Source organism: Lontra canadensis, unplaced genomic scaffold, assembly GCF_010015895.1.
Source record: "Lontra canadensis isolate GAN:19392208 unplaced genomic scaffold, GSC_riverotter_1.0 scaffold24, whole genome shotgun sequence".
NCBI classification, from domain to species: Eukaryota; Metazoa; Chordata; class Mammalia; order Carnivora; family Mustelidae; genus Lontra; species Lontra canadensis.
This window is the reverse complement of record NW_022631018.1, coordinates 3,457,682-3,470,136: the sequence shown is the minus strand read 5'-3', so window position 1 is coordinate 3,470,136 and position 12,455 is coordinate 3,457,682. Positions and strand designations below refer to the sequence as shown.

Below are 12,455 nucleotides of genomic sequence, written 5' to 3'. Positions count from 1 at the left end.
ATTTTTCAGAGACTCAAAAAGGACACGTTTACACATCAAAGGATATTCTGGCTTTTCAGACTTCAGATAATAACTGTATGCTGTATTATTCACAGTGCATGATGTTGGCCTTTAAATTAGAGTGTGATCTCTTTCGTATTTGGAATTTCTTAAAGCCTATCCAGCAAGCATTAATGGGCTTAAGTAAATTTGTTTGTCTTTCATGTTAGACCTCTTGGGGGGATTCCTCAGTACTGCATGTCTGAAAATAGAACCTGGATGTTCCTATCTCCCCACTAGGCAGTCTGTTAGATCTTGCTGTGCTCAGGTGTCTGGCCCTCCGTGGTGGGAAGAAAGTGCCAGCAAGGTGGTCCGGCAAATGTCAGGGTATCAACACAGGAATTATGGGGAAGAAGATCGGAGTTGAGGTCAGAACTTCAAAGGAGCAGCAGACCTCTTCAGAACAGTACTCATCAGATGCTTACTTTAGGGGCTAATTTTAACTTAGCAAAAGTTTCTAGAGACATTTTCCCTTGTGTTTATATATCATTCCCAATTATACACTGTTGTTAATGGGCCTACAGATAGAAGTAAATGTGCCCAAAGTATTCCTTAATTTATGTGATTCTGGAAGAACAGAGGATCCTTTTGCCCAATTTAAATTAAAACTTAAAATATTTTTTAAACACTCATGTTTTTCCAATTTTGACAGTAACACGTCATTGTGGAACCTGGTGGGGCAGGGTGAAGGATATAAAAGATGATAATAAACATTTAAAATCTCATTAGCCCAAACCACTATTGTTTCTATTTCAGCAAAATTTCTTCCAGGCTTTTTTTGCCTATGCAAAGATTTTTTTAAAAAACGATTTTATTTATTTATTTGACAGAGAGAGATCACAAGGAGGCAGAGAGACAGGCAGAGGGGGAATGGGAAGCAGGCTCCCAGCTGAGCAGAGAGCCTGATGCAGCACTCGATGCCAGGACCCTGAGATCGTGACCTGTGCCGGAGGCAGAGGCTTAACCAGGTCCACCCAGGTCCCCCCTATGCATAGATATTTAATCTTCTTGAGATTTTTTAAAAATTAAAAACCATGGCTAAGCCTTCTCCACATTATTGCAAACTATTTGTAAACGATTCTTTCCAAGGTTGGTACAGCCATATATACTGGAAATAAATAGCTCGGCAAAAAGATTTAAATGGCTTTTCTTGGTGTTTTGAAGTTCAGTGCAGCTATGAGTTTGGAAACCTGCAGACAGAGAGGACAGTTTTCTCCTCCTTGAGTTGAGAGGAGAAGGGAGGAGGAGAAGATTCCTTTCTGCAGTTAAATGGCGACTAAATCTGCTTCATTAGCTGAGCAACATAGGCTGTACCTTCTACATGTGCTCATGGTATGAAGTCACCACCAGGCCCAAGTCACATTTCCAAATGGTTTAAGCTACCATATATTCATGAAGGAGTGTTAGACCATGTTGGTAAGTATCTGGTCCTAAACCCAATTTTAATGACTGTCCTATCAGTCCAGTAACAGAAATTGTCAGTGCAGGAAAGATAATCCACAGTCTGAATGCAACTGGGGTAGGGATCTGCCACTCTGTTCCCAGGGCCTAGCAGAGTCTACAGCAGATTAGTAGATATCCATAAATATTTCTGAAAAAATTACCCCATGAATGAATCCTGATGGTGCATGGAAAGCATCATTTATTCTAAGATGTGAATCAATGATTTAAGGGTTCAAAGCTTGAAGCCTCTGACATAGAAATAAAAATATCTTCCTTTTTCCCCACATGATCTCCCTCAAACCAATGTATCAAAACACAGTCCCCCACATGATTCAAGAACCTGCAGAGAATGCAGAGGCAGGGAGGGAAGGAGGGGTTAAGTATTATCACCAAAAGACATCACTTAGCTTCAAAGTCACTTCAGTACCTTAGAGGAATTCCCCAACACATAAACCTACTTTCCTACCCCAACAGTTCCACTTAGAATTGCTAATAGAAAGAGAGGCCTCACCACTACTCTTGTGTATCCTTTTGTATGGAGACCAGAGGGGGAAAATTAATCCATGAAGTTGGCTTCCATGAATGAAACCACAATGGGTCTGCAGAAGGTCTGGATCAGCATCCAGAGGGGCCACAAGATTCCTGAGAAAAGTATGTAGGGCTGGGTGTAAAGAGATCCTGATAAAAATGTTCTTCAGGGTATCTGTAGGTAGCTAGAGTTTGGATTTTAGCCCATGACAGAGATGAAGTAAAAGAGGCAGGGCATAATGGGCAGTCTCGATAGGTTCAAAACCAAATGGGAAATTTCTTGAGTCTTTTGCCCTTCCTTTGTGCTGCCAGAACACTTCCTCCTCTGCCAGCAGAACCACAACTTGCTTCTCTGTCTTCCCAACTGGACCATGTTCCCTAAAAGCAGAGACCACAGCCTCTTTCCTGCTCCTTGCCCAGTCTCAAGAGGAAGGATTGCCAGAAGGCAGATGCTGTCCATGAATTTCTTGGGCATTTGCTCATGTCTCACAGATTTGGGTGGAATTTAAGGATAAACTTAACTTTTTACCTTGTTGACGTCATAGGGACCTCAGGAAAATCCAGTGGAGACTCGTGTTCTGAAACCTAGGAGTGGTTCCTACTAGCTAGCTTGATGTGGGGTGACTTGACTCTGATACTCTCTCCCAGAGAGACAGGTGTGCACAAAGATGCCATGAAATTCCATCATGAAGACAGAACTCTCAGTAGGCTAAAGATGAGTAGTTTTCAGCTTCATAGACCATTATGCTGCGTCAGGCAATCATGGGAGCTACCTCACCACTTGTCTCCTACTTCTGGGATTGGTGATAGATATTCATTTGCTCGGTACTTATTGAGTGTTTTCTGTACACAAGGATGTAAACTCTAGGGACACAAAGATTGAAGACAGGGCGGCACAGAGACGGTAGATGGCTGCAATAAAGTGAGAGAGAACAGCAGAAGTGGGCAAGTAAATGAGGGTGATAGCTCAGCAAAGTGTTATTGGGAAGGGAAGGTTTGTCCAGACTTGTCCTGACTCTTACAGGGAAAGTGGGAATTGGCCAGATTGAGAAAGGAGGGTCAGAAGTTCTTGGAAAAGGGAAGACTACAGCAAAGGTTGAGAGGTGTTCAAATAGGAGTGGTTCCAAGCCCAGCTGACAGAAGAGCTTTATTTAATGGACTCCTCCCAAGATGTCCATGAGTTCCACCCAAATCACATAAACAAACATATAACCTAAGAAAAAGCTATGTAGAAGACATTTCAAATTAATGGACTCTCCAATGGGAATTGGTACCCCCAATTCCATTCTGATCCTTGGCCCTAAATAGAAGTTCTGGAGGAGCCACTCTGGGAATGATTCTTGCATGTTGGGAGATTGGTATGGAAGGAGATGGAGTGGTAGAGTCTTTGCCACACCCAGTGTCCCCATCCCTGCTAGGCTTGATTTCTCCAATGTTTCTTCATTTCCTGGCTGGAGCTGTTGGCTTAGGAAGAATTAAAACTGTTATAGACAAGTTGCATGACAAACAAGTTAGCAAATACCCATTCTAGGCTCTCCCTGGCCATGTCTATCATGAGAATTTGAGTTTGCCAATGTCAGGGACCATATCCACCTTTTCCACCTCTGCTTCTCCAGTACCCACTAGAATGCCTGCATATAATAGATAGGCAATCATTATTTTTTGGATGAATGAATTCACAGAGGAATGAGCAACTGTGGCTATTGGTGAGTCATATTGTTTTATTTATGATCATAGAAAGAAGGAATGTTTTGCTTAGTGTTACCCATTGAAGATATACTTGTTTAAAAAGTAGTCCCATTATGCCAAGAGTAATTGCTCATTAATATAGACATATTCTGATTCTTAAAGAAATAAGCATAATTTTCAAAGCATAATCACATCTGACAATTAAGTGACTTCTCTGTGGACTCCCTTCTGACAAAAGAAAATTGAAAGTTCCATAGTGCAACAACAGTGACTCACCTTTCTATCTGAGGGCTGTTCCTCCCAGCTCAAGTATGATATTGGCTTGAAAGATGAAACCACCCCCATTCTAAATAAATATGACATTTGGACAACTCTTCAAGGATGAACATTTTATTGGAATATAGGCACTTGGCAGAGTAAATATGTGGTTACAAAGTGCTTTAAGTCTATTTGCTTTACACAGTGACCAGAAAAACCCATCCACAGTATAGATTTTTTTTTTCTTGAAGTTCCAGACTTCAGAAGGCAAGTCCCCAAACCCGCTTACTTATACTAAAGTACGAAGACACATATAGCCAACTTTTTTACCTAGTGAACCTGATCGTTTTAGTCAGTGATGTCCTTCCTTTCCCCAGATTAAAACTGCTATGGAGCATACAGCACCTAGCACTTTTGAAAAAGAGTGAAATTCACTCATCTGGCAGAACTGTGAAACCCTTGGAAATCACAGACTCCAGTCTGGAGGGTTACAAAACCAGACTCGAGAAACTTTGCAATAAAATGTAAAAGATCAGGCCCAGGGACCTGCAGTTTTTCACAGGCAGACTCTTTATAAAAGCTTTTGGACAGATTGGAATCTTACCCTTGTGGTGTCCAAAATACTTTTTTTTTTTTTTTAAAGAGTTTTCTCTGCGGGATTCAAAGCACCACTATCTCCACTTTAAGCTGCAAAGGAAAAAAAATAACAAGATATATTTTTTTTTTCAAGGCAAATATTCTCTTTGTTAAAGGTCAATAGTAACATGACTCATTTGAAGTCATGGAATTTTCCCCAAAAACCATGTCCTGAGGCTTTATGCATTTCTAATGGATTTGCCTGGAGGAGAGATTCCCCAGAGCAACCGCAGGAGATCTGCATGCTGATCAATTAAATTATAATAACCTTGCTCTAACCTGGAAGCCACTGAAGCAACATATCTACTAAAAATGAGACAAACTCATAGTAATGTGAAGTTACTCCATTCAGCATGTTAAAATGAATAAGAAATATTTTTAATGAACTTTATTTTCCTGTTCCATCTTTAGATGGCACAATCATCCCACTTAGTCTAGTGAACTTGTCTTTTGTGAAATATGTACAGAAAAATTCTTTGTGTTCTCAAGTATGTCCTACCATGTAGTGCCCAGTGCCCTCTGGCCCACGGGACGGGTAAAGGGAGGGCACTGACAGTCATCCATCCAATGCAGATCTGCTTTCTTTCAGGGTTGGAAAAATTTCTTAATTTTCCAAGGCGTCCGAGAAGCCCTGAGTGGAGCAAAGGAAGGAACCTGGGAAGCTCCAGCATGGGCTGGAGCAAGGCTGGGACCTCCTTGCTCGCTGACATTCTCCTGAAGAGAAGGTCAGTCCTTGGTGAGGCTGCGCACTCCTCCTTTGGCTCCCAGACTTACTGGGCAACGCATCTGACCATCTGGCTGTCTGCCTCTTGGACTTTGGACTTGACCTAAGGGAAGGCTCCCCAAGGGCAGAAAGCCCAATTAAAAATGTCTCCCTGCCTGACAGCAAGCCCCAAATAGCCCCAGCGCAGTAGCGTGGGGGGGTAAGCAGGTCTCACGTGTCTTGAGCAGCTCGACACCAGCTGGTTCTTGTGCAAGGCACTAGGGACATGAAAATGACTTGAGAAGGCAGGGAGCCATTACTCAAGGCTGTGTATCTCTAGCAGGAAGCACACATGATTAATAAACCCCAGTCTCTGTCCTTGAAGAGAGAAGCCCCAGAAGAGATGGGAAGTAGACACAATTTCAGTACTTTGAGCTCAGTGCAAGGGTAAGAGTGAGCACTGGGTACTGCAGGGACCGGGGAGGAGGGGTCTCTACCTTCTTTCTAAGGAGACCCTTCATAGATGTGATTCAATATGAGACTATAATGATACTGATTATTATTCATTCTTTATCACCTAGAAATTCCTTTTTTTAAAAAAAAAGATTTATTTATTTATTTATTTGACACAGAGAGAGAGTGATCACAAGTAGGCAGAGCAGTAGACAGAGAGAGAGGGGGAAGCAGGCTCCCCACCAAGCAGAGATCCCAATGTGGGGCTCGATCCCAGGACCCCGAGATCGTGACCTAAGCTGAAGGCAGAGGCTTAACCCACTGAGCCACCCAGGTGCCCCTATCACCTAGAAATTCTTCATGGGGAGTTGGACAGAAGAAGATTTTAATTCCTGCTAAAAGAGTTAAACTGTGGGAAAAATTCTCTAAACAGCTGATATAAACTTGCTGAGGATCATCAAAACAAGCTTTTAGGACAGTATGTTGGGATCTGATACTAAAATTTGTGGAAGGAAATGTCAAGAGGTACCACCAGGGACTAAACTTCTAGGAAATGATACGGTATTTTTTGGAAGGATAACAGAACACAGCTTTTTAATCTTCTGCAAGTAAGTTCTCTAACATTAACATTTCTAGGTCACTATCCATTGAGGAGATGTATTTGTGTCTATTTCCATGGAAGTGTAAATTCCAGGAGAGGGGAACAGAGTCTTTTTCACTACAGTATCTGTAGCACCTGGAACATCATAGGGGCTCAGTTAACTTACTGAATGACCAAACAAATGATGTCCACTTTTGGTGACATCTTTGAAACTTGATTGGAACTTGATGATGTCCATCTGGGCTTTTCATTTTCTTCTTTCTTCCTTCCTTTCTCTCTTCCTCTTTTTTTCCTCTTTCTTTCTTTCCCATTTATTCACTTTATTCCCCTTTTGGGAATGAATCAGGACCATTTCAACGGATAGACAAACTTGTCATGGTTTGAAAATTGGCATATTTTTTCCTTTAAATTCCTGTAGGTCTTTTAATTTAGGCCAGACAAAGCACTTTATCTTTTCTTCTCCTCCTCTTCCTCCTTCTCCTTCTCTTCCTCCTCCTTCTCCTCCTCCCCTTTCTCCTTCTTCGTTGTTGTTGTTGCTGTTGTCACTATGCCCAGTACAGCCCGTGGCATACAGCAGGTACTCGAATAATGCTTGTTTAACCTGTAGTCTTTTACACTCAACCATTAGCTAAGGCCCGTCTGCCCAGTCGAAGAATAGTCTGGAATGCTTTCAGGCTTAAACACGCCAAGGAAATTTCCTTGCCACATCTGAATTTCCCCAAAAGGTGATTAATTAATAAGAATCAACGTGATTAATTAACAAGAAATTGATAGCAGAATTAGTAACAGGCTCAGACAGCCCCACAGACCACAACCTTCCTCCACTGTTGCTCCGCTTTCCCAGGGCTGTCTCGGGCATAATCTCTCAGGCGCTGCCCTTCTTTTCCAGCGACCCCTGCCCACAGTCTGGCTGTGGATGGATGCTGAGCCCTTCAGAGCCAGCGAGGTTGCTAGTGGTTGCTGAAGCCGGATTTCCAATATACCTTTGCATTCTTACCCCAAATTAAAAAGCCTCGAAGTACATTAGAGGAAAACGTGCAGTGTATTGGAAACTGTGCGCCTACTGTTTTCTTCGTCTTCGCTGGAACGCCACTGCCTCCCTCCGACACCCTCAGCTGCCTCTCACCCCGAACACGTCCCACCAAAATGCTGAAGCTGTAAATCATGGTAGAGCAGTTCAGTTCACAAAGGTCTACCTCAGTGTGCACGGCCCGTGCGCACTTCCTCTGGTTTCATTACACATGTTAAGGAAGTACTTAATTTTTTTTTTTTTTTTCGGTAACAGCTTGTGTGCAACCCCTAAGCATACCCATACCTATTAACCTTTGGCTGAGTTTGTGCAAAGAAATACTTATGCCAAATCGTCCCTTTCACTCTTCGGAGGGCTGCCCTAGGGTACTCGCCCCCGCCTCTTGTGAACCAAGCAGATCGAAGTTTGGAGCATGCTCCACTACCCACTGGCACTCGTGAACACCAGCAGGCTTAACCTTCTCTGTATCCGCACCGGCAGCGGTAGCCTGGGCCAGGCCGCTGGTCCCTCCCAGGGCTTCTTCCGCTGAACCCTGGCTCTCATGGAGGCAGGTGTCGTGAGCACTGGAAATGCAACCTTCTTGTGGCCTGGCCTCACCCTCCACCATGGCCTTGACCCCTTCTCCTTCCTGGGCATCCGGTCTGGAAGCCCCCGCTGGGAGCTCCCTCTCAGTGGGCTCCCCGGCCTCTGCTTGCTGCTTTGGGGGGCCTGCGCTGCTGACACCCTCGGTGAGCCCTTCACAGGCCAGCTGAGCCCCCAGCAACCCTCCCAACTCCACCCTGCCAGCCTCCGCCTCCGCCTCCGCCTCCGGAGGGGGATAATGGGCCTCCCTCTCTCTGATTTCGCTCCCTTCACAGCTGTCTCGACTGGAGGCAGCTGCTTGATCGGCCTCCGTGTCGATCTGGGTTGTTTCCTCTAATTTTTCAATTTCTGGGGGAGCACGGGTCTCTTCATGGGAAACGTTCTCAATCTCGAGGGTGGCCGATTCCACTGGCACTTCAATGGTCACCGTCAACAAATTTCTGAGCTCCTTTAAGGAGCCCAAGTCAGAGCTGGCTTCTGGCTTTTCGTGGGTCGGTTCTCCGTCCTCAGGAGACCCTCCAAACTCCAGCTCTGACGAGGATGTGCCCAGGGCTCCTGCCGTGTCCTCTGTAGTCACAAGAGCCACAACAGGGTCATCCGTACCTGGAGTCCCCTGTCGGGTGCCATCTGGGGGAGGGGTGGGGACAGGGAAGGACAGGCTTTCTCCTTTGGCCAACGGACTAGGGACCCCAGGCTGCTTCTTCTCCCCTGACTCTTGGAACACTTCGTTACTCAGTGTCTCGCTCTGTGAAACTCCTGGCAGAATGGCAGAGGCTCTCCTGGCAGGGCTGGCCTGGTTTGACCCTGAGGGGGTTTTTAGATCAGTTAAGCTGGACACACTTTCACTGGGCAAGGCCATGTTGTCTTCAAATAAGTTGTGTTTCTTCAGGAGAGCAGCTTCCTTTATCACTGGGAGAGACCAAAAAACAGAACATGACATTGACCCTCTGCCCCGGCCACCCTGCACTTTCCGATGTCATCCAGAAGCCAAACTCCCTTCCCAGCTTTTTCTGACTACCCACATTTCTCAATGTCAAATTCCAGCTGATACCCCCCTGCCCCCCCGCCTTCCCGGTCTCCTTCCTTCATGACCAAAGCCCACAAGCTCGTTTTCTACTCTGGACATCTGCCGTGTTCATTCATTCACTCCTTCCCTCATTCATGGGTGCAAACTGGGCAACCGCTATGGGACAGGCTCTGAGAATCCAAAGATGAATAAAATAGGGCTTTTGCTTTCAAGGAGCTCGCAACCTAGAATAGTATTGTCTGTATCAGCCACAGAGGCCCCGCTGCAGGGGCAGGCCTACATCTCTCTGCTGCTTCTCGTAGTCCCGTCTTGAATGTGTGCTGGGTACTCAGTACCAAGCATGCAGAGAGAGCCTTGTTGACCTCTAGTGTCTAGAATGAAGACCTACGTGCTTCTAGCTCAGTCTCAGAGAACTTGAGAGGACTCAAGACAACAATGACAACGATAGCAGCTGACATTTTTGACCACAGGCCTCCTCGATAGCTGTGCAGGCTGTGCGGTGCCCAATGGTTTCATATCCAAGGGGGCGCCCCTCACGTCAGAGAGAGCATAGATCTGTGTATTCGGCAGAAATTTCCGGGAACAAGCAGTAGAGCATCCTACTCTGATAAAATTGGTATATCACAGCAATGTTTTTGGACGGACCACAGTCAGGTGTCTGGAGAAAGGGAGCCTTTTCCTAACTGGCGGAAAGGTGCCATGATGGAATGGCAGTGGGCTTGAGGGAACCCTTCCTGTCAGACGCTGGGCTGACGTCTTTACATTTCTCATCTTGTTGGATTAGCTACGGGGGCTCATGCTTTGCCTGTTTTCTTTGTGGAGGGTTTTTGGTGATCCTAACACCTTCGCCATGGAGACCAGACACGTTTCAGGCCTACGGTTTTGGGGAACAGCCCTGTCCAGCATATTTCTACCAAAGTTGTCCTGTCCACGGTCCTATCACAAGCAAGGCTTAACTCCACAGGACAGGGGGTGCTGGAGTCCCAACAAGGTTCACAGAGAACTGTGTCGGCGCCCTGTATCTGCTTCTGTCCAGCTGACAGGACGTGAGGAATGTGCTGAGGAGGCAGCTGGCAACCCGTGCTCCTGGAGTCACCTCCTCCTGCCCCAGGGAGGGGTTGGGCGTCTATGGCTAAAAGCACCTGTTTTCCTTTGTTCTGTCTGGAGCAGCTGGAGGAAGACAGCTGCTCATGAGACAGTCCAGCCTTAATCTCCACAAACCTCAGTTTTCTGTGAAAAATGAAGCTTAAAATTTGTGTCTCCCAGAGTTCTTATTTGTAATTCAAAGGAATAATACTGAATGAGCCAACATAGTGTGTGTCAGATCATGACTCTCGGTCAAGGCTGGTGTCCCCCTCTTTTTCCTCTCCTTTCTTCTCTGTCTTCCCAAGAAACCAGGAGCGATTTCCTATTCCCCTTTCACACCTGTTGAGAAACCTAGCTGGCCTCCCTTGAAGGGGTCCTCCCTTGTATCTGCTGTTCCCTCCAGGACCAAGGAAGTCTTCCTCACCTTTCAGAGTTTCATCAAGGAGGCTCTGATGTAAAATCTCCTCATAGACATTTTCCACATGAATCATATTGGTGTGATCTGCAAAAATGAACTGCTCAAATTTCTGGAGCTCCTGGAGGGCGAGAGAGAGGAAGACAGAGGACAAGGCATGCGACGCCAGTTTGTAGAGGAGGTACAGGGAGCATGAGTCACCCTCAAGATCCCTTCCTTGGAGTGTGGGGCACTCAGTCACTGGTCATGCCCTTCCCTCTCCCCAACCACCAAGGCACGATGTCCCGTACTGTGCACACGCTCTGTGTACTTCAGGGGTGTAGACGATACAGATTTTAATCATCTCAAGGCCCTGTCTCTGAGCCCGGGGTCTCAAGGCCTCCTTTTTTTCCATCACAATCCAAATGTTTCCTTCTTCCTTTTTTCCCCCCTTTAAACTCCAATAGTACTCTACCAAGGTATAAGTTACACACAGTAAAATACACGTTTTACAAGTACATCTCAGTGGTTTTAGGTGTATAACTATACCCGTGGAACCACAACCCAGATCAAGATAGAGATTATTTCCAGCACCCTGTGCCTTTTTCCAGTCTACACCCCTAACAAGAGATAAGCACCACTCTGATATCTGCCACAACAGATTTGTTTTTCTAATTTTTTTTTTTTTTAGATCGAGAAAAAACACGTGTGGTAGGGGGAGGGGTGGAGGGGGAGGGAGAGAATCTGAAGCAGGTTCCATGCCCAGCACTGAGCCGGACACAGGGCTCCATCTCCCAACCCTGAGATCACGACCGGAGCCAAAGACAGACAGTTAACTGACTGAGCCACCCTGGTGTCCCTAGTTTTTCTAATTTTTGAAGTTTATGTAAATTGAATCACATATTCTTGTGTGTTTGGTTTTGAGATTCATCCGTGTTGCCATGTGTATCAGTAACTCGTTCCCTTTTGTTGATAGAAGGCATTCATTATATGGATAAACTACAATTGTTCAGCTATCCTATTTATGGTGTTCAAATTTGTTCATTTTTGAGATATTATGAATATAATTGCTTTAAACATTCCTGTGCATGATTTTTTTGGATTTAAGGACTTTTTTTTTTTTTTTTAAATCTTTGTTGTATACCTAGAAGTGAAATTGCTGGGTCCTGGACTAGATGTCTGTTTAACTGTATTAGAAGGGGACCCTTTCCGGGTATGGAGACTCCCATCAAGAACTCTTCAGGAACATTCTTCTCTTTCCTGCCAGCTGGCCCTGACAGTCACTTATTCTCTCCAAGGCAACCCAGGCCAGGTGTGTTATCCTTTAGCCCCCTCCGCTCTCCAAGGGTTTCCAGATGGCTTGGGGTCAAGGGTGGGATCAGACTGTACCAAATCACATTCCAGTTATCGGTATGAGGACAGAGAAGGGATCAAGATGTACCAAATCACATGACAGTGATTAACTCAAAAATCCTTATAGCTAATGGTGCTCAAAGGGCCCCAGCGGCCAGGGCCTTAGCAGAGGGCTTTGAGGCCTTTTGGCTGAAGGGACAGGATTTTCAGCAGGAGATCAGAAGTCACCAAATGTAGACAACTCAGTGCTAGGACTTGGGGGCCCCAGCCCAGATCGCAACAGGCCATAATGGGGTCCCTTTAGATCTATTCTAGAGCAAAGCCAAAGGATCGAAAAGATGTGAGCTTCCCATCGGCTATGGCTGTGCTCATCCCGGCCTGCCCGCTGCTGTAGGCTCCGAACTCCCACCGGCAGGGACGCTGGCCTGGATCTTATCTGATACATAGTCAATACATGTTTGACAAGTAGACCTTTAAAATTTCAAACAGTTAGGGGCACCTGGGTGATGCAGTCGGTTAAGCTTCCAACTCTTGGTTTTGGCTCAGGTCCTGATCTCAGGGTCGTGAGCTTGAGTCCCGAGTCCGGCTCCCACTCAGCTCGGAGTCCACTTGAGATTTTCTCTCTCTCTCTCT

At 45.6% G+C, this 12,455-nt stretch overlaps 1 protein-coding gene across 1 annotated transcript in view; it reads right to left on the bottom strand.

Moving 5' to 3' along the window:
• Positions 1 to 7,545: 7,545 nt before the first annotated feature.
• Positions 7,546 to 12,455, bottom strand: part of NIBAN1 (niban apoptosis regulator 1) — a 149,372-nt gene continuing 144,462 nt past the window's right edge. Inside the window, exons 13-14 of the mRNA XM_032862640.1 lie at positions 10,500 to 10,611; positions 7,546 to 8,871 (exon numbers count right to left, since the gene is read on the bottom strand). Of these exons, the coding sequence (XP_032718531.1) occupies positions 7,721 to 8,871; positions 10,500 to 10,611 (1,263 nt within the window). The 3' untranslated portion in view covers positions 7,546 to 7,720. The remainder of the gene's footprint in view (positions 8,872 to 10,499; positions 10,612 to 12,455) is intronic.